At 49.2% G+C, this 21,872-nt stretch overlaps 1 protein-coding gene across 2 annotated transcripts; it reads right to left on the bottom strand.

The window, feature by feature from the left end:
• Positions 1-287: 287 nt before the first annotated feature.
• TMEM171 (transmembrane protein 171) lies at positions 288-10,084 on the bottom strand. 2 transcript variants are annotated; one of them, XM_058729901.1, is made up of 4 exons: positions 9,900-10,084; positions 6,238-6,950; positions 2,288-2,429; positions 288-559 (listed from the first exon to the last, which is right to left on the bottom strand). In XM_058729901.1, exons 2-4 carry the CDS (start codon positions 6,875-6,877, stop codon positions 364-366), a joined length of 978 nt encoding a protein of 325 aa, XP_058585884.1. In that variant the 5' UTR covers positions 6,878-6,950; positions 9,900-10,084; the 3' UTR covers positions 288-363. The 2 variants fall into 2 exon arrangements, with proteins under 2 accessions (XP_058585884.1, XP_058585875.1); XM_058729892.1 differs by having other exon boundaries at positions 288-562.
• Positions 10,085-21,872: the final 11,788 nt, after the last annotated feature.

Here is a 21,872-nt window from a genome sequence, read left to right on the forward strand (position 1 = left end):
CCTCCGGTCAGCCTTTGACAGAAACAGGGTAGCCACAGGCTGGCTTTCAGAACCCAGCTAGATGGGTTCAAAACCCAACCTCACCACTGAGAAGCAGTGTGACCCGGGGTAACTTAATTAGCCTCTCGGAACCTTTGTTTCTTCGTCTACCAGGTTGAATGTAGTAGGTCTAAATGAGAGAATCAGCTTATGGGCACTTTGCTTCGCCCGTGGTCCAGAGCGCTTAGTGCAGAACGTTCGCTACAGATGTTGATACTGAAAGGCCAGGGAAATCAGAACAGAGACGATGCCACTGTATTTTTTTTTTATTACAAAACAAATTATATAAAACAGTGATTGATTTTATGTACAATTGAACTGGAGTCACGGTCGGGAAGGCTCAGAAGATAGGGATAAGGATGTGGTTGCCGCGATTTCTTTTTCTTCGTATCTGGGAGGCAGTTCAGAGGAGAGATTCGGAGTGTATGAGATCCCAGTGGATGAAGGAGACCCAGAAATGGTGTATATAGATTCACAATCTCTCTCAGAGCCCACATCTTGGCCCCCAGGAGTTGGGGTCCTACTAAAAAGAAGGAAGGAGAACAGAAAGGAAGGAGAGAATAGTGACACACATTAAATAGGAGGTTCTTTTCAAACATTTAATTATATGCTTTTAGGAGCATTTGCAAGGATCTCAGGAGTAATTTCTTCCATGTTGTATTTCTTATAGATATATCTCGATTCCTTACTCCCTACTTTCCTTACAGCTGATTGTAACATTAAGAGAATTTTACCCTGTTTTGTTTTCCTTGACATTGGGAAGACGCGAGGTAGGAATGTGTAGGTGCCATCCAAAATGAGTATACACACACACACACACACACACACACAGAGTTATTACTCTTCTCTGCCTGACTCTTCTCTGTTTCTGTCTTCCGGGACAGCTAGCATAAGGCAGACAGACTGAGGGAAATAGAAAATTAAATCAAACCAAAAACTTGAAGGGAGGCAGTAAAGCACAGTGGTTACTGGAGTGAGTTCTACCAGGCAGACCTGCCTCTGAATTTCCACTCCGCCGCTTTCTAGCCGTGTGATCGTGAGCAAGTTATTTAACCTCACTAAGCCTCGGCATCCTCATCTGTAAAATGGGGATGATCAGAGTGCCTACTCTCCTACCCATGAGAATTACATGAGATAATGCAAGAAAAGCCAGACTGTGGCACACAGAAATCATGGTAGTAGCAAGTAGGAGTTGTTGTTGTCGTTTTTTAAGTTAATAGACATTTATTTAGGGCTTGGGGAGGTTCATCATTGGAGTAAAGAATATAAAAATTCACCAACAGAATTCTACAAATGCCCAGAACGTAACCTCCCTTTCATCCCTGCAGGACGGTTCCTATATCCATCTCTGGTTGGATCTCCAGCTCACCACCCAGTTTGAAGCACAACAAGAACATGGGCCTTAAAACACGAAGGACCAGGTAAGGCAGCACCCATCCCCAGCAGTGGGGGTTTCCAGACATCCCGGTGGCCATGAAAGTCAGCCTCCCAGCCAGTCTGGCCGCCTCCAGCCTTTCCCCATTATGAACTGCACCAACCACCACTTGCATCCCATGGCCATGTCTCTAAAACCTTCAGCTGCGTCCCTCTGCAGGAAGGAAAAACACCTAGATTTATGTTGTTTAATCTAACCCCAGGTATGCGTCCTAATTTGTGGCATATGGGGAGCGTGGCGGAGGGGAGTGTGAATCTTATCTATCTCTTCATTCAGTCTGAGAAGGTTCCGAGGCCCAGGGAACAACTGAATATTGAGAAGAGAAGCCAAACTTGGTCAGGTCAGGGTGCAAGCTGATTTTAGCCAGTCACCCAAGTACCTCCATGAGGTACTGAAAACCTGTGTACCTGTTGGAGGTCGCTAGGGGACCCCCATATCTCCCCATGATCTAAAGCGGCAAAGCCTAACATAGGGGGCCTCGCAAGCCCTGTCCCAGTGCTCAGTCTGGCTGATGAAGTGTTAAACATTTGGAGGCTCACCCATGCTAGGAACTCATAAAGATACCTGGAGAAGGCTTCATATTAACCCGGCATAACCACCTTTACAATTTTTCACATATGTGCTGCCTACAGTTTCCTGAAAGGTACCGTTACTATTAAGGCAATAATTCTGATATCATGTCAGCAAAAAAGATCCTCCCACTCTAACGTTGATTCCTGTACCGCAGCCTTAAAACTAATTTGGCCTGAGCTTAGCCACAGACCCGAGAAGGTTAAACATGCTTACTCTTGAAGTGCAAATACAAAGTCTTACCCATAGTTAAAAATACTGTAATATGAAGGTGGATTTTCATTTGGAAGCAAACCGTTAGCCCCAGGACTTCGGGTTACTGCAGAAGCTGAAGATTCAGGAAAGTAAGGTGGTGGAGGAGGTGGGAATATTATCACGGCATCACCTGAGGAAAGACAGTATTTCGTTGAAAACAGGTGAGAAAGAAATGCAAGCACATCAGCAAGAGCAAAATAAATTAATGTTACGTTTGGCCCATGTATGTAAAAGGTCAAAACACCTATGCCAACTCCAGAATTGAAAAGTGGGACTATCAAATTCACAGAGACATAGGGTGGACGTAGCCAGGGGCTGGGACAAGGGGGAATTGGAATGAATGTTTAACGGGGGACGGTTTCTTCTTGATGATGAAAAACTTCTAGAACTTGGTAGTGGTTATGGTTCCAAACACCGCGGATGTACGTAATGCCTCTGTGCACTTAGAAACGCTTAAAATGGTACATTTCATGTGATCTATATTTTACCACAGTTTTTTTCAAACAGTGGGCCACTATTTCCTAGCAAGTCTGAGCTAAAGCATTTCTGTGAAGCATTCGCTTCCTGGGGTTGTCTCCTGCTGCAAAGCTTACTCCTCCTCACTTTGAAATTGTGAGTCATCGACACTGAGCTGTTGGATGAGGCGCCTTGTTCCTTACATGCGGTGTTAGCCTCTGAGCAAATGACAACAGGCTAGTCCACAGCCGCTCTTTCAACTGCCAAAGCTGTGCTGTGCGCCCTTCTACAAGCTTTTATTCACCCTTTCACCCAAGCTTTCCAAGAGAAAGTCACACTCCAGTTAAGCTTGTTTTTCTGTTTTCGGTTTTGGTTTTTGTGTCTGCCTTTCTGTTGCTGCTGTTCATTCCAGAACACATCCCGTGTTGTGGGGAGGAGACAGTGGAAACCAGATGCAAACTCTACCTTGTACTCCAATTCCAATACAGAACGTCCCATGTGGGTTGCCCAGATCATTCTGGCCCTGCGGCAGCACCAGAGGTCTGCCGAAATCAAGGTCCGAGGGCAGCCTCTGGAAAGCCGGCAGCACCAAATGACAGCTTAGGCAACGTGAAGGAGAGAGGACTTTGATTCACCACAGGGAGGCAACCGGTTTGTACGGGCAGCAGACCCGAGGCCTGTCTAGGTCAGGACAAAGTTCGTTACCGCTACCAGGGTGCCATTTGCCAGTTACCAGCCCCGCAGGGCCTGGGCTGTCACATCTGTGACCAGCAGGCCATCCCTAACTGCACCTGCCTCAGAGAACAGGCAGGAGGGCTGGGTTCTTGTGTGCTGGTCACACAGCAGACTGACTCAGCTCTAACACACCCGCGAAGGTGCTTAAAGCCCAGGCCACCGGCAAGTGGCACCGATCCACGCGTCGGACGAAACACTCCCGGCTGGCCACTCTCCGCCGTATTACCTCGACTGCTTCCCTGAAGCGGACTTAGCCCTGCCAAAAATGTGTTAAGTCTTTCTCTCCCTCCGTGAGCACATGGTGCCTAGAGCTTAAAATGTACGTTGCTAACCTAAACTTGATAACATATAATGGTTATCTTGGGATCCTCATGTAGTTTTTTTCGCAGGTCTTGGTAGGTCAGAGGAAGTAAGGCTGACTGTGCACTTTAATTACACAGCGTGGAACAAAGGCCCCAGGAATAAGCCTCTAGAGCAGGTCGGTCACCTGTCCAATGCAAACAAGGAAGTGCTCAAAGCCACCAGCTGTCTCTGGGGCTTGTCCAAGCCTCTCCTTGTCCTCCCTCTGCAAGGGAGGCTCCCCGCCCTCCCCACCCTTGCAACCTGCTCTCCCTGAAAGCAGCCCCGTCCCCCCTGGATTTCCCTTTCACTGTGTCCCCCAGGACCTGATGTCTTCTGGGAGGTGACAGCAGACATCCCTCAAGGGAGGCCTAGCTCATAGCCCTGCTTGTATATCCAGGACCCGGCACTGAGTGTGCCCACAACGGGGATATCTCGTGTGTCTGGGGAGGAGGGGCTTCCATTCTAGGAACAGCTGAATTCTGGGACTTGGCCAAGGACTGCCTCTTATCACCCCAATCCTTCATAAGGCAGAACTGAGCATCAACAGACAATGTCTATCTGGAGTCTTAGCAATTACACCAAAAGCCATGGCTGCGGAAAACCTAAACCCTATCCCATAATATCAAAGGAGAGAAAAACAAGGAGTTAGGCTGCCAGACTTTCACAGGGGTGATGGTACTGAAAGGGTTAAGCGGAAAAGCCAGCCTCAGGATGAGACCACCCAGGAGTCACTGTGTCCCAGCACCAGCAGCCCTGCTTTCTGCTGCCCCTCAAGTCCAGCCACCAGGAGGGAGGCTGAGCCCCAAAGATCCCCCGATAGTAAACCCCAAGGGCATACCTCGAAATGCTCCCAAGTAAGTGGAAGACTGTAAGCATCAAACGCGTGTGTTTACTTAGACCCACCGTGTTCCCCAAAAGGACTGAGAACATCTACAACATAGGGTAAGCCCTTTAGCCATGTAACGGCTGCCCAGGACCCTAGGCGAAACCAGTGCTACGCGGGGCCACGGTGTGTGCGTGGCCGCCTGCCTGGGTTGGGATCCTGGCTCTGCCACTTGCTGGTCTGTGCCCTCGGCAAGTTATTTGAGATCCCTGTGCCTCAGTTTCTTCATCTCTAACGTGGAGATACTAAGAGTAGGCTGCCTCATTGGGTGGTTGTAGGTGTGAAAGAATTTGACAGAGTAGGTCCTTGAAGAACACTTGGATGGGTATTTGGTCCCAGGATGAACCCTGCATCTGTGTTAGCTATTATTAATGTATAACTGATATTGGTGTGGCCCCCATAAATACATAAATACACAAATAAGCCGGGAACTTCAACCATGGCTCAAGGATGCGTGTGTAAACCCATGTGCCCTGCTCTCCAAGGCCGGTGCCATGCGAGGCTGGCAGTCCAGGGAACCCCCTGCCGTGAATACTGCTGCTTCCACCAGACCCCCCCCCCCCCCGAACATGAGAAACGTGCACCACACTCCTTCTCTGCTCCTGTCCCATCATGCTCTTTGCCGAGCCTTGCAGATGTCAAGGCTACGGCTTCAGAGCTTTTCCCTTTCCAAAGCAGGAGACTGAAAAAAGAAAAGAGCGATTGGTGAAACTGAACAGCAGTGGGGTTTTTCATTGGTTGTGTGAAATTGAGGCAAAAGCTACTGATGTTCTGTAGGGGGCCGACTCTGGGAGCTATTCCTCCATCTGTTCTGCAGAACCCAGAGAACTCATAAGTCCTGGCTGGGCATTCCATGGGGGAAAGAAGTGACAGGTGCGATCACAGTTCAGTTTCATCTGTGCCACTATTTCCAAACTTTGCCTCCATCCTGAAGCCATGGATAAAGTGACAGCAAACGAAGAACAACGTGGGAAACCTTGCAGAAAGCCGCCTCAAAACATAGAAGATGGCTGGCCTTGGGACAGACAGGATCCTAGAATGTTAGTGCTGCAAGGAATCTCAGCAATGCAAGGCTCATTTTATAGATATGTAAACTAAGGTCAGAAGAGGTTAAGGACTTCCCAAGGACAACCAGCCAGTGATAGCCAGGGATGAGAGTCTGCATGGCCGGCACAAAGTGCCATGTCACTTGGCAGGTCTCTAACGTGACAGAAGGTTCCCAAGCTCTCCTTAGCAGTTTCTGTCACCTTCCTCTTAATTTGCTCTGTGACCTCAGTCAAGATCACAACTTAATGTCCCAGTGCTTTTGCTAAATAATAAGGAATTGCTGGGAGGAGATGAAGTGTACAAGGATTCTTCCAGGGCTTAACACAGCAGCAGGACTGTGTACATGTGCATATGCGTGCACATGTGTGTAAGAGAGAGACACAGAAAAGAGAGACTCTGGGCCAGACCCGAGGGCAGCCCAGTTGATGCTACAGCCACTGTGCTATGAGCATGCGTAGGAATGACAGCCACCTACCTACAGTGACCTGGACGGGCTCCGTGTTCTGGATCTGTCTGTCTTCAGCTTCAGAGGCCTCCTGGCCCACATTCAAGTTGTTTCTCTTCTTAACATGGGCAACCACAAAGAAACACAATCCCATGAGTACAATCAAGGGTCCCATGATCTGCAGGGATAGGAATCCACAGATCTGGGGCTCCACGTCGGCAGTGTCTGTCTCATTCAGGGGTTCCTGCGCCCAGTCGGAGCCACATCCAGGGACCCAGATGCCAAGTATGCTGATGAGCATGCCACTTGTCAAGAACAGAAACCCAAAGATGAGGCACTGGGCAAACTGGCGGCTCTCTCCACAGAGGAAGGCTCGGTCGGGGTCCGCCTGACTGCCTCGCAGGTGCCCCTCCCGGAGCTGAAGCCGTGCCCGGGAGCGGGCCAGGATCACAGCCCCGAGCCCAACGGCGGCACAGGCAGGCCCAGCGACCTTCAGCACCATGCTGCAGTCTGGGAAGGTTTTGTATTGGCATGTCTGGAACCCAAAGATGGAGAGCAGGACTCCCACGCACAACAGGATGGCACCAAAGACAAAAAGGAAGAAAATGACCTTGCTGACACTCCTGTCTGGCTGGATCCCATCTGGCTCAGCAGCAGCTACAGGAGACATGGCCAGAAGAGGCCCCTTCCCCAGAGCCAGGCAGAATGGATTTCCTTTCCTCCGGTGGTTGGTCTCAACAGCTCTGAAAATGTAACCAAACACCAAATTAAAGTGGGCACAGGTGTTCCTGACCCGCCCTGGCCATTTCAGAAATCACACTAGGATGAAATCATAGGAACAGAACTTTATGCAAGGGATACACTGGGGAACAATGAGCTGGTTTATGAGTCAGAAGCACCGGCATTCAGAAACTTTTGAATATGTAATTTTATGAAGATACTCAAGAAGAGGAAATGCAATGACCATGCACCTAAGAGTATCTTTAAAAAAACAAAACCCATACAATAAACGTAACTGGGCGTGGCTTTTCCTGTTATGAGTCTTACAAACTCACTTCCCCAGGCAAAAACAAAAACAAAAAAACAATGGCGAGTGAGGGAAGAACTACTGGGATTATTTCTGATTTACAGACATCCCACGTTTCATCACAGCTGCTCCGAACATTTCTAAGTCGGTAAATTTTCGTTCAGTAACTAACTTTCCATTTCCTGTTTTAGACTGTGGCAACTTTCCATTCCCAGCCCTTTTCTAAGGCTGTCACATCTCCAGGAGGCCCAAGGTCAGCAGTTTCAATTGAATGGGAAGGCAGTTCAGGAACAGAGTGGATTTGGTGGATTTTAAGCGAACTGTGTCAAACTTCGTCCCTTGAGTTCTCAAACAGGCACTGGGGCTGCGCCGGCCTGGCTGACCGGGCTGGGATGACCCAGGGGTGTGTGGCACATCGGGTCAGGCGAGGCCTTGCCTCCCAGGCGTGCAGATGGCCTCTCACTCACCCTCCTCCAAAGTGCCTCTCACTTCCACAAAAAGGTGTAGGCTCAGTTAAAAATAAGCAGCCAATAAAACCACCAGTTACAGAGCACTAAACAGCAAGAGAACTTGACTTTGGAAGAAGCGGGTCAGTGAAACCAAGTGGGAGAGTACCTTCCACAAGATTACCAAGCCTCGCGATTACATTATCTTATATGAAGGGTACCCTATGCCGTTGTGAAAAAGTTGCCTAGTTTACTACGTTGACTTGATCGTCTGTTTAGTTATCTCTTCTTACTCTAATGAGTGGAATATTTTACCAGGACCCTTCAAGTTGAGGCACTGGAAAAAGCAACCTAAACGTGAACACCATTTTTACCTGCTCAAGGAAAGAAAACTTAAAATGCTTTGTGCCATTTGTATCCATGATCATATGAAGGAGATTGAGATTGAGGCTCTAAAGCCAAGGCCATCTTGATAGATCCAAATGAGGCCCAAGGAGGGTCAGCTAATTTAGGTAACGAAAGCAAATAGCTGGTCTTACACTAGGAAGTACTTTTCCAGGAAAATGTGCACTGAAATCAGAAGGAAGTTGGGGCAAGAAGGAAATATTGGAGGGAAATAAGTTTCCATTTTAGACCTAGACAAACTATATTTATGAAGATGCAATAAGCTGAGACAAACACTTAAAGACAAGGTTGCACTAATTGAAGAAAAAGAAATCTAGATCATGTAATCTCTTTTGCTGGTTCCAGTGATAAGGGTGATTCTCTGTTACAAAGTCCTATCAGGAATTTCTGGTGCCTTCAACTCTGAAGCGAGTCACAAGGCTTCAAATGACTTCAGGCAAATTCCCAAATACTAGTAAATAGAAGCCTAAAACTGGACTTGTAGCTCTTTTCCATGGACTAGTGGACTAAACACCTGCCATATGTATTAATCCCTCATCCAAAATAGGGTGTGGGTAGTCTGTCTGTCTCGTATACATGCACTCACAAACGGACACAAAGACATCTACACTAACAGAAGAGTAAACCTTTTTTAAATACCAACCTACGTTTAATGTCCCCAAAACCGAATCCACCTCCCCAACACAATTTTTCAAAGGACATTTCCAAATCATCGGCATCTCCCCCAGCCTAAAACTCGGGTGCATCTGGGGATCCAGGCAAGGGCAGCCAGAAGTCTTTTACAGGGAGTAGTTTCGTGGGTTTTAAGGAGCCGGAGCGCAACAACAGCCCCGAGCCGTTCCGCTTGTGGCGCCCACCCTTGCAGGTTTAGCTCGGGATCTCCGGCGCTGGCGCCGCATCGCTCCCCAAGCCTTGGTCCCAAAAGCGCAGCGCCAGACCTCGCGCGGGAGTGCGGAGAAGCGCGGGGACCCGAGCCGCTTACCTGAAGCTTCGTCGGGCGTGCGCGCTGCCTGCGCCGGGGCGCGTCCCGGGAGCCTGGCCCGGGCCTGGGGGAACGCGCTCTGGGAGGCGGCGCTGGCCGTGGGCACCCGGCTGGGCGCGGCCTCCCTGTGGCGGCCGGCACCGCACGTTCCCACCTGCGCGTCCGGGCGCGGAGGGCGGGCCGCCACTGTATTTACAGAAGGAGGCGGTGCCAGAGGGGGCGCGGCGGGGCAGGGCCGACTGGCGGGAGCTGGCCGCCGCTGGGTGCTGCCCTTCGGGGCCGGAGACGTGCCCGGCGCGGCAGTGGAGGACTGGGGACGGCCTTGGAGCCCGGGGCGGGCAGATCTGGCCGCTTCTACGCCCGTGACCGTGCGCGCAAGGAATCCAGGAAAAATGGGCACCCCCGCCACTTCGCTGGCCCACAGCCGTGGGAGGTAGGGGGCGGCGAGTTGAGGTTCTCCTCCCGGCTGTCCGAACTGCGCGCTGCGAGATCCAGGCAGCAGGAAGGGAGCCGGTTCCCTTCGGGATCCCGGGCCCAGAGTTGGGGCAGGGGGAGACGCGGGAAGGGGACTCGCCCGCTGCCCTCTCCGATGTGCTGGTGGCCCAGGCAGGACTGGGCCCTGCGTTCCTGAGGCCGCGCTTTCGGCCACGACGCCGTCTAGGGCTAGTCTACCCAGCGGCGTGTGCCACTCCTGCCCCTCCGGAGACCTTGAAGGGGGGGGTCCCTGGAGCAAGTCCCTCGCTGCGAGCTCCCCGACCAGGAAAGGGTTATGGAGACACCAGGTCCCTGAAACTTGCGCTCCATTAGAATGTGAGACAAGGGTCCTCCATACCTGAGCCATCCAGGCAGGAGCTCCTAGCTCCAGTACTGAAGCAGGCCTTGGGCAGGTCAGCTCTGTCCCTTCCGCGCTCACACTTAGGCTCGGTCCGCCTTACCACAGAACCCCCTTTCGGGTTCTCGATTGTTAATAGTCTGCCGGAATTAAACTGGTAACTTTCCCTGACCTTGAACCAGTCCTTTCCTTTCGGGATGGGTTTGCTAATCCCCATGCTATTTGTAACCTGCCTCACGACACGTGACAGGGACCCAACCGCGCCAGTTTCCACACCAGAGGTCAGGGCGCTGTGGAAGGTGAATCAAAGGCTCAGCCCAAGTACAGCGGGGGAGCCCTGGGGACTTTCCCCAGCTCCATCGCTTCTCCCCACTTCCTGTCCCCTTTGCCTGAAACCCAGTCTGGAGTTCATGCCAATTGCTTTAAGCTTTTTAAAGTGTGAGCACTCTGCATATCTAATACAGCAAGTTGTTCTCTAGGTCTCACTCTGCTTAGCTGATTTCAAGGCATGAGAAGGAGGGGACAGAGGGAGGCAGAGGGAAGGGCGCTTCCCTGGGCTTTGAGTGCGGGACCCCCCGGGTCGGAGACATGAGGCTTGGGGAGGGAGGCATACTGGACACGTTCCTGCTTTGGGAGTTGCTGGGGACAGTTGTCCCAGTGGCCAGATGTCGCCTTTCTCCCAGCCGGAGTGCCTTGGCCTCTGAGAATCTCTGCCCTGACTGAACATCACTGATTGTCACGGTAATGCATAATACTGATGACACCACCACCCCTTGTTCTGTGCCAGGCCCTGCGTTACCCACTCTACCTACAGCCTCCACTTGTTTAGTATGTCTCCAGTGCCGCAGAGAAGGCTGGAGCCAAAGAGGATGGGGGGCTAAAAACCGGTCCGTTTTCAGTTGTGGAAACCAAGGCCCAAGGGCAAAAATTGACCTCCCCAGCTGACTCGTACGGAGCAGGGGCCTGAACCAGATGTTCTGGCTGTTCCTCCTAGGTACACCCATCACCCAGAGGACGCACAATGCCATGAACTCAGAATGTGGCTTTTTATTACGTGGCTTTTTAATTAGTGTAATAATATAGACACCGTATCCCAAGGACATTGCAGCAATCTATGTCCCGGGTGGGGATCCTGGTCAAAGTGTCAGGATATTTCCAAGGTAGAGAGGCCTCAAAGTACACCTAGCTAACAAGCAGAGAGCCAGCAGGGGTGATTTCACAACAGCAGTGGACACGGAGCTTTCTAAGAACACAGGCCCTGAATACAGAAAGTGCTCTCCCTACGCAGGCCTGCTAACAGCTCTTTTTTGTACAAGGGGTTTCCATCTGCTTTCCCCGCTCGTGCTTTCCTTCTCCTGTATTTGAAACTCAATCTCTGGTCATGTCGTGTGCGGACCTGCGAGGGCCCTGTTGACACAGCTGCCCCCCACCTCCCCCCCCCCTCCCCGGTGCCACATGACTGCGGGCTGGCCACACATGACGGAGTTGAATGTACTGGCACCAAGGACGATCAGATTAGCCTCCACTTGGGATATATCTGCCGCTTGGACTGTTTGTCTTTTGGAGCCTGTTTGACTAAATTAAAATCCTTAGAAACCGATCAGCACTCAAGTATGAAAGACATGACCATCAGCCTCTAAGGTGCTCGTTTTCATAGCAGACCTACTTTCAGGAAAGAGGCTGGGTCACCTCCTGCCTGTGTAAAACCAAGTGGCCTTTTCCAGCTTGTGTGGTAGTGAAAAAAGACAAGACCAGACAGACTCCTTAGAAAAAGAGCTGCAGAATGAACTATTAAAAACGGATGAATCTTGCATTCAGGAAGTGAATCTGGACAGCGAAGACGTGGCATGCGTTCATTCATTCATGCGGCAAATATTTAGTGAGTACTGAACACATGCCAATAAACAAGACACAAAATCCTTTGCCCTCCTGGAATTTCTATTTTAATAAGGAGGAGAAAGACAATTAAAAAAAAGAAAAAAAGACACGTACGCTATCCGGAGTATTAGGTGGCAGTAAGTGCTGTGGGGAGTAAGAAATCCCAGGAGGAGGCAGGGGACATTTCGCTTTCAGCAGGGTGGCTGAGGAAGGCGTCTCTGAGAAGGTGACACTGTGGCAGAAACTTGAAGGGAATGGGGAAGCGAGCATAGTGATGATGTATTATTGCCTAACAAATTACCCCAAAACTTAGAAGCTTAAAACAACAAAGATTTATTATCTCTCACTGTTTCTGAGGGGCTGGAATCTCAGAACAGATGGGGGAGGGTGGTTCTGGCTGGGGATCTCCCATCAGGTTGCGGTCAAGCCACCTGAAGGTGACTGGGGCTGACTGGGGCTGGTGGGTCTGCCTCCAGGGTGGCTCACCCATGGCTCTGGGCGGGAGGCTTCAGTTTCCAACCATGTAGACCTCTGCAGAGAGCCGCCTGATTGTCTTCATGACACGGAAGCTGACTTCCCCTAGACTGTGTGATCCAAGAGAGAGCGAAGGAGGGGGAAGACGCAGTGCATTTCGTGATGTGGTCTCTAACGTCCTACACCATCACCTGGCTTTGCGTTGTTCCTTCAAGTTGGGTCAAAGGGAGGGAAATTAGTCTCTACCTCTTGAACATATTATAAAACATATTATAAACATATTATGATATTTATAATTATAACATATTTATAACATATTATAAAACTATCACAGGGAACAATAGTGATATTTATCACTATTTATCAGTATTTATAATAGTGATATTATAAAACTATCACAGGGAACAATAGTGATATTTTGGCAAAGGTGGGAAGAACACTTCAGACAAAGCAAAGAGCGGATGCAAAGGCCCTGAGGCAGAAGCAGGCATATTCGAGGAAGAACAAGAGGGAGGCGAAGGTGATGAGGTAAGCAAGGGGATGAGGAATAGGAGAGGAAGTCAGAGAGGAAAGGTGTGAGGTGAAGGGGGGGGAGGGGCACATGCACCAGATTGCGAAAAGCTTTGTGGTGCTCTGAGTGACATGAGAAGTCTTGGGAAGCTTCTTTAGCGGAGTGTGTCGTAGTCTGACTTTTTTTTTTTTTTTTAAAGGAAACAGTGGCTTCCAGGTGAGAGTCACATGAGGTCCTCCTCAGACTCAGGAAGGGTAGAAGGGAGACATTTAGGAGGCTAATAAAATAACTCAGGAGATAAATGACTGTAGCTTGTGTTTGGAGGTGATAAGGCAATTGGACTCTCTATATGCCAGGAAGAGAGAGTCAACAGGGTTTTCCTTGGACTGGATGTGGGTTTTGACTTTAAGCTTTTGGGCCTGGGGAACCAGAAGGATGGTTCTGGCATTGCCCCAAGATGGGGAAGAATGGGGGCACCTGGGTCGTTCAGTCGGTTGAATGCCAGACTTCCATTCAGGTCATGATCTCATGGTTCCTGGGCTCGAGCCCCACATCGGGCTCTGTGCTGACAGCTCAGAGCCTGGAGCCTTTTCAGATTCCGTGTCTCCCTCTCTCTCTGCCCCCACCCTGCCCGTGCTCTGTCTCTGTCAACACTAAATAGACATAACAAGAAAAGAAAAGAAAAGAAAAGAAAAGAAAAGAAAAGAAAAGAAAAGAAAAGAAAAGAAAAGAAAAGAAAAGAAAAGAAAAGAAAAGAAAAGATGGGAAGAATGAAGGCAGGACCAGTTTGAGAGGGAAGCTTTGGGGCCTGTTAACTTTAAGGTGCCCAGGAGACATCTGAGTGGAGACGTTGAGTAGGCAACTTTCCTGTGCTCTGTCGGGTCTGTTGGTTAAATCAAGAGGGCTGGGGTCCCTCTCACACGTGCATACGTGGCTACACCCGCCGGGTAGCAATCAGTGCGACTGAGGGCTCCGAGCAGTCACGGAGCCGTGGGCAGTCTGGGGCTGACCTGTTGGGGGGTTCCAGTGTCTCCAGGGGCCGCCGGCAGCCAGCGTGGCCAGGAGGGAGCGCTTGCCGCCAGTGCGGCCACGTCCGCTGCTCTGTTCCCAGAGTAGTGCCCTGCGGAACCCGTGTCCTCCACTCCCCCCCCCCACCCCAGACAGGCCACGTGACACTCCCTGGAGCACTGCCTCACTGAGAAGCAGCTTGGGGCGGGGCCGGCGGTGCAGAAGATTGGCTTCTGGCGCTCAGTATCTCGGTTTCCGGATTTACAAGACTGCAGAAGGACAGGGAAGCAGCCAAGTGTGCCACATTCTTGTTTCTCTCTTCTGCCCCAAATTAACCTCAGCAGCCCGAAGCATGCTTTTCTCTTTCCCATATCTGACGTTTGCATGCTTTTCTCTTTCCCATATCTGACGTTTCTCGGGACTCTGATGGAATTTGCTCTCGAGCGCTTGGTCTCGGGTCCGTATTTCAGGGAGTGCTCCCAGGACACCTGGCGACACCTCTGAACCTAGGCGGGTGTCCTACAGCTGCCGGCCCCTGCCAAGCTGCCGCGGTCGGGGGAGGCCGAGGCTCCCGGGGCATCTCCTTCCTCTGCGTCCCTGTGTGGGACTTAGAATAGACCTGACAGGTATACCTGGGTAGGATGGACTGACTTGGCCGGCTTGAGTTGGGGGCTTTTATTTGGCCCCTTAGCTGACCCCCAGTGCAGACTGATCTTTTGCAGAGTCATTTTATTGCCTGGAATGGTTCTGTTGACTTTCACTGGCGATAACAGCTTGGCAGGAGTGCGGCGAGCTGAAGCCAGGGCTCCGGAACTCGAGGGGTTGTTTCGGAGAGAGTGAGTGAGGATTTGCAATGGTCTCGGCCTCCGACTGACCAGACAGAGAGGGCACTTCGACAGTGGTGGCAGCCTGCGGGCAGCGGGCTGGAGGACAGACCAACACACTGACAGCAAGAAGTTTCTGGAAATGTGACCGTTTCCTGGCGCCTTGCCTTGCCTCCATCTAACACCTCGTGCTGACTGGGTGGCAAAGAACAAGTTTCTCCCCAGCATGTAAAAGGGCATGAGTGGACCACAGTTTAGATCCCGGCTTTGCCACCTCGTAGCTGTGTGACCTTGGGCAGGAAACAACTTTTCCGTGCCTCAGTGTCCTCATTTGTAACACGGGAATAAGCAGACCTACCTCAGAGGATGTCTTGAAGAATAGATTTCTGGCACGTGACTGGCCACCAACAATGTATTTCTGGCTAGTCACCTCATCTTCTATCTGTGCCTCTTTCCTGGCCCATAATTTTCACAAGGCTGATCTTACCAATCCATGGAGAAGGTTAAGGGATGGATGAGGACAGAGATCAGGAGCTCTCTCTCAGAGCAAAATGAATCGTGTCGACTTCTCTCGCGCAATTGCAATGGTCTGAGCCGCTGCTAACTCAACGATAGCACATTTCCCAGTTATTTCTAGGGGTCCTCAAAGATATTTATGACATGATTTCAAAAACGACCTGTCCAGATGGCCACTCTGTGTTGTCTGCCCTGTTGTTCTGCCTCTGCTCCACCACCATCCCCAGCCACCAAAGCTTCTGGAAGGGGCCTTGCCGCTGTTGGCGTCCCCGGAGGGATATGTGGTGACCCATGCAGGCTGCTCCCCCAGCCAGTCGGTGGCCAGGGTCCGGGGTTCTACCTGCCGTCCTCTCCTGGATCCACCTGTGCATCTCGGGCCCATCACTACACCCTCGGTTCTGGCCCTCCACTTCCTGGTTGCCCCTGATGATTCCAAAGAGGAGTCAGTTCAGCTTACAGTGCTCCAAAAATACGGCCAGGTGAAGTAGATAAGAAAATAAATGAGAAAAGGAAAGGAAAACGAAAGGTTGGGTATATTTCCAACCTGATTCACACAGCTCATGGTGATGGATGGTATGGTCTGGTGTGGATGCCAGGATCAGGTGTGGACGCTTGTCTGAGACACGTAGAGATGGCTCTCCGAATGGCTCCACCCAGACTGGGAGCGGGCCACCCGATGGCGGAAGTGGCATCTGTGGGGACCCCAGCCCCCAGCTGGAGCCCCGAGGCAGGGTGCAGCATCCCCGGTGGTCCCTCACAGTCACACACTCGAACGCTTGGCTTCTCCCATAGCGACCGTGGCCTAAAAACTGAAGCAGTAAGAAGCTGAACACCTGAGAGCCGGGCATCTGAGAGATTAAAAGGCAGTTGGGCAGGAAGCCACCTCCTAAGTGCCCCAGATTTTAACAAAAGGCCCCTTGTCACAGCAGCAGAATGCAGGTAAGGCCAGGGCTTGAGGCGGTGTTGATCCAGAAAGAAGGAACAGAAAACTGCTCTTTGGGGTTTTTTTCTTGTTAACCTATCTCACAGGCTTATTGAAAGGATGAAATGAATACAGAGAGAAAGACCTGCTGTAATTTAGGCTTGGATGCCATCCCCGAAAAAATAATTTCTCCTAAATAATAATAATCGCTAACTCCCACATAAAACAGACTCTTGTTTGTGGTGACGCACACACCTGACTCATTCGCACTTCCTGACAAGCCAATGACATAAGTATTGTTGTTCCCCATTTTACGTGTGCACAGAGGGGGTGAGCAGCTCCGACCTGAGCTTGCAGGGAAGCGGCAAGGCTGGATTCGAGGCCCCGTGCTTCTTCCCTCTCCTAAGTGAGCCTGAAGCTTGGCCCACGGCATCCTTTTTCATCGCCCACCAGAGGTAGCCGTGGCTCTTTTTCCGTGTCAGTTTTGAATCACTCAAGGGCAAGCTCACAAACTCCCTTTCATCTTTTAATTCACCAATGAAATGCTGTTTCCCCAGATAGACCTTCCAATCTAGATCAGCCCCGACTCCCCACACCCCCATTGTTATTTTCAGAGCACCTGGTATTTTTTCATTCAGGGCACTTGTCACAAGCATAGTTTATTATCCCTTTGACACCACCCATCCCCCATCCTTGACTGTTTAAACCGCTGTGTCCCCCTCTCCCTTCTTGTCACTGTCATCTGGGACCTCCCAGACCTCCCACCGTCCAGCTCAGGTTTTGGCCCCTGCTGCTCAGGCCCCTCCCATTTCAAATCCTGCCTCAATCCTGGGCACCTTAAACCTCACGTGAATGACCCCGGGGATGTCCAGGCCTCCACGCCCATCCACCTCAGCCCACACCTCCCACCAGCACCTTTCTAAGCCAGGACCTCTGTGGCCGCATGCTGCCGGTGAGAGACACAGCCCCAGAAGCAACCACCGTCTGCATAAATCAGTGTCCCCAAATGGAAGGGTCCTCGGCAACCCAACCCCATTTTGCTCCTAGACTCACTTCACTTTCCACAAGACTGTGTCAGCAGGTGGCCCACAGCCCAGGGAGCCCTGTCCTCTGCTGTGGTGGTGCCGCTGATGGTCACGATCCCTGCCTGGCCATTGTGGAAGGTGTAACATTTTGTGACAAAGCCTGGGTGTGGTATCAGCTTCTGTGTCACCTTCTAGCCTGCTTTCCTGTGGCAAGAGTTAACCTTCCCTGGTTGATGAGACCCCCAGGGAGGAGATTTGTGACAATGGGGTTCCTTTTGGAGAACTTGTCTTCAGGCAGACAAGGGGGGGGTCAGAGGAAGGCTTTCTGCATTTGCTCTTTTTCAAGTGCCTACAGCTCAAATGGTTTGCCAACGTGCCACATTTTGGGGTGTCATATTCTGCTACACTTCAAAGGCTTAAAATACAGTCGGTAAAAGAGCCAGAGAGTACATAGTTTAGGCTTGTAGGACATTTGGTCTCGACTGCACCTGCTCATCTCCACTGTCATAGCGGGAAGGCAGCCTTGGACACAGATAATATGTAAACAAATGAGTGTCACTATGTTCCCATAAAACTTTACTTATGGACACTGAAACTTGAATGTCATACAGTTTTCATGTGTCACAAAGTATTCTTTAAAATTTTTTTCAACAGTTTAAAGCATAAAAATCAGGGGTGCCTGGGTGGCTCAGTCAGTTGAGCATCTGACTTTTGATTTTGGCTCAGGTCATGATCCCAAAGTCGTGGAATTGAGCCCTGAGTCAGGCTCCACACTGAACATGGAGTCTGCTTAAGATTCTCTCTCTCTCTCTCTCTCTCTCTCTCTCTCTCTCTCTCTCTCTCTCTCTCTCTCTTCTCTCTCTCTCTCTCTCTGTCCCTCCCAACCCCCCATCCCTCTCTGCTGCTCACGCTCTCTCTCGGTCTAAAAAAAAAAAAAAAAAAGGTTAAAAAACCACGCTTAGTTCATGAGCCACACAAAAATAGGAGGCAGCCATATTTGTCCTGTGGGCTGTAGTTTGCTTATTCTGTGCCAAGGTGTTGACCCTGTCCTACTTTCTCTGAGCGTGCCCAGTTAACCTGGACAAGGATAATGCTGAGACGGATCTAAGCAGGAGGCTTCCTGATGGCTCTGAGTTCAGGCCATCTTACCCCAGGTGCCGTGACTGGATGTTGTCACCTTTCTCAGTCGATGGTCCATTGGGGTCACAAGGGGTCTTTTTATATGTAGTTGAAATTCTTTTCCTCTGAACCACCCTCTCAACACTTTTTTGCAGCACAACTCCCTCCTCCAAACTCTGTCAGATCCATGTTAGAGCTATTATTTCTAGTAATAGTTTGCTTGTGTACTTAATGATTACCTGTATTTCTAATATATTCATATCTGATCAATTAGTGCTAATAATAATTGTGCTGATAGTCCAACCCAAAATCATTTTAATTCTTACAGTTATAGGAAACGAAAAACAGTTACATATGTGTGCATTTTCTTGCAAAGCAAAATATATGTATCTCAGAGAAATAATATGGTTAATAAATGCTCTTGCATAAAAATATTACACTAGGGATAAAATTCTCTGGGGGGAGGTATACAGATTTAAAATTTTAACATAAAATTATGTAAAATGTATTAACATTTTTAAAAAGCTGGCTAATTTTGGTGTGCCTGGGTGGCTCATTCGGTTAAGTGTCTGAATTTGGCTCAGGCCATGATCCCACGGCTGTGAGTTCCAGCCCTGCATTGGGCTCCGTGCTGACAGCTCAGAACCTGGAGGCTGCTTCGGATTCTGTGTCCCCCTCTTTCTCCGCCCCTCCCCGACTTATGCTCTGTCTCTGTCTCTCTCAAAAATAAAGAAACATTAAAAAGAATTTTTTTTTAAAGCTGGAATTTTAAAAAATAGATTATGGTTGGGGTGCCCGGGGCAGCTCAGTCAGTTGAGCATCTGATTCTTGGTTTTGGCTCGGGTCATGATCTAGAGGTTCATGAGTTCAATCCCTGTGTCGGGTTCTGTGCTGACACTGGAGATCCTGCTTGGGACACTCACTCACTCTCTCTCTCTCTCTCTCTCTCTCTCTCTCTCTCTCTCTCTCTCATAGTAAATAAACTTAAAAAATAGATTATGGTTATGTCATGAACTAAGCTAAACCAGCTTAATCATATAACACCGCCCATACTGTTTTCAGTAGCCTCCTAAAGATGTCTGAATTACCTGAAGGCTCGCTACTCCCACACAACCTCACCAATGTCTCAAACCCCTCACAGCAGGTCTACTGGACATACAGACCTTTATTAAACATTTATTAACAAACTGGCACAAAGCAGTTAATATGGCTGTTCTGTTCCTTGAGCTTGATGACCTTGACTTGACTGGAGTCAGCCCCGTGACATTCCAGAGCCAGGTCTCTGTGGTACTCAGGATGCACCAGGCCACTGGACATCTTTGTCACATCTGTGGCCGCTGACTGGCCTGTGAGGGGATGAGATGAGCCTCAGATGCCCTCCCAATGGATGAATTAACCTTGCCCTGAGTTCATATGAGGGTAAGGGATAGTACCTTTAAAATCTTTAGCCAACCCACATGTCTTAGATACCTCCAATACCTGCCAGAAAAAGCCTGCCGCTGCATTCGTTGTGCCACTTTGACTGCAGACCTTTATGCTAATTAGCAGAGGTCCAGGTATGGATTGTAGCACCCGTGGAAGCCCCTGGCCCGTGGCCTTTCTGACCTTAGCTCACTTCCCAGGCTCTGTGGTCTTGGAATCCTAGCTGACCTGGTTTTAGTTTAACCTCAATAGCACAATATCACACTTTGGCTGCAGAATTTTAAAAAAAAAATTTTTTAACGTTTATTTATTTTTGAGAGAGACAGAGCATGAGCAGGGGAGGGGCAGAGAGAGAGGGAGACACAGAATCTGAAATAGGCTCCAGGCTCTGAACTGTCAGCACAGAGTCTAACGTGGGGTTCGAACCTATGAACCATGAGATCATGACCTGAGCCAAAGTCAGACCTAACCGCCCCTTGGCTACAGAAGTTTAAAGTATGGCCATTTAGCAGTGAGTGTCAAACCACTGATGTATTTTATTCCATTAGGCATCTTTAAAAATGACATATGTTTTGTTTTTAAATGTCAGTACTTATAACATGCCACAAATACCGGTTCTTTCTATTTAAATTTACGATGGAAATTTTGAATGTCAACTTAATTTTTTTAGTTTATTTTTTATTTGTCTTACATGTCAACTTGCAAATGAACAAGAGGGTAAATCATTTTTACAAGTCATTTCAGAGGTTACTCTCAGCAGAGCTGTCCTTGGTGGTGGGAGAGAATGTCTCCTTGGTTCTTCGTGCACATTTGCTCACCCTCTTCCCAGAGCCCTCAGGGTTCTGCATTCCAAAGGATTAGGTGGAAGCCTTTACAACACAGCCAAGTTTCTGTGACACCTTCGCCCAGGCAGAGGGTGCCTTCTGGCTTTTTGGTTTATAGCTGAGTGAGGTCTTGGGAGATTCTTCCAGAATGAAGAAGATCTGCCCCTAGGTGGTTTGCTTATTCCACTTAAACTGAGAAACACTAGTAACTTAACATCTTCTTTCTTTAAAATAAAATATTACTTTATCAGCACCCTCTTCACAGCACAATTCCGTATTTATTTGTTTTAAGGATTTGTGTGCCTTATTAGACTATAAGCACCATGAAAGCAGGGATATGCCTGAATTGCTTACTGCCATGACTCCTATGCTTGGCAGAGTCCCTGGCTGGCCCATGGTAGGTGCTGAGTAAATATTTGCTGAATGATGAGGTGAGATGAGATGAGATGAGACGAAGACAAGAAAAGATGCTGAGAGATGGAAACAAAACAGAACCAGAAGATGCCCTGTGTCAAAATCGAAGATGGAACAGGAGCTAGGCCATCAGTCAACCAAGAGGATACAGCAGTCCTAGTGAAACTGGAAAAAAGCTTCTAAGGATAAAAGACAGAAGACATAGACCAGCGAGGTCCGGATCCAAGTAAAGCAAGCCAAGAGTCCTGGGCTTCATAAGGCTGACCCTAGGTATGAATTTACATGACTGACCTATAACATAAATAATAATTTCATTTTATTTGTCCCTAGTTGCTCATGCGGGACCTTAACATTCCCTTCAATGCCTCGTTCCAATTCTTTCTTTAGCTCTGTCAGTTCATCTTTCATTTCCTACTTTCTTACTAGTCTTATCATGAGCTCTTGTTTGTCTTCATTATGCTCTTGTTTCATGGAAGTAATTACTTCATGACATTTTTAAATTCATGATTTTATATTTGGTCTCATTTTTCATCTCTTTCATGGAAAGATATTTCTCGTGAGTATATTTCATCTGCCATTTGTTTTTTCCTGTCATGTTTCTCAATCTTTTGTTCTTTCTCCTTTTTGCTTAACTGTTACTATACAGACATTTTGATTTTTTTTAACGTTTATTTATTATTGAGAAACAGAGACAGAGCATGAGCATGGGAGGGGCCAAGAAACGGGAGACAAAGAACATGAAGCAGGCTCCAGGCTCTGAGCTGTCAGCACAGAGCCCGACGCAGGGCTTGAACTCACGAGCTGTGAGATCATGACCTGAGCTGAAGTCGGACACTTAACCGACTGAGCCACCCAGGTACTTTAAAATGACCCTTTTATACTGACAATTTAAAATGACCCTTCTTTGGATAAGATGAGTACTTCATGGGCAAGACACTTTTAGGAGTTGTGTGTGGGGAGAGGTCAGGCCTGTGTTCCAGACCATAACAGGAATTCTCCTATGACACGAGGTTAGGTGCATGAGTAAGTTCTTTTA

This window comes from Neofelis nebulosa, chromosome 1 (assembly GCF_028018385.1).
Source record: "Neofelis nebulosa isolate mNeoNeb1 chromosome 1, mNeoNeb1.pri, whole genome shotgun sequence".
NCBI classification, from domain to species: Eukaryota; Metazoa; Chordata; class Mammalia; order Carnivora; family Felidae; genus Neofelis; species Neofelis nebulosa.

Coding starts and splice junctions, on each gene's coding strand:
- TMEM171 (XM_058729892.1), bottom strand. CDS start 6,877: ATGTCTCCTGTAGCTGCTGCTGAGCCAGATGGGATCCAGCCAGACAGG. Junction 2,430..6,237: donor GCCCGTCCAGGTCACTGTAG/GTAGGTGGCTGT, acceptor GTCTTTCCTCAG/GTGATGCCGTGATAATATTC. Junction 563..2,287: donor TACAGTATTTTTAACTATGG/GTAAGACTTTGT, acceptor CCTTCTTTTTAG/TAGGACCCCAACTCCTGGGG.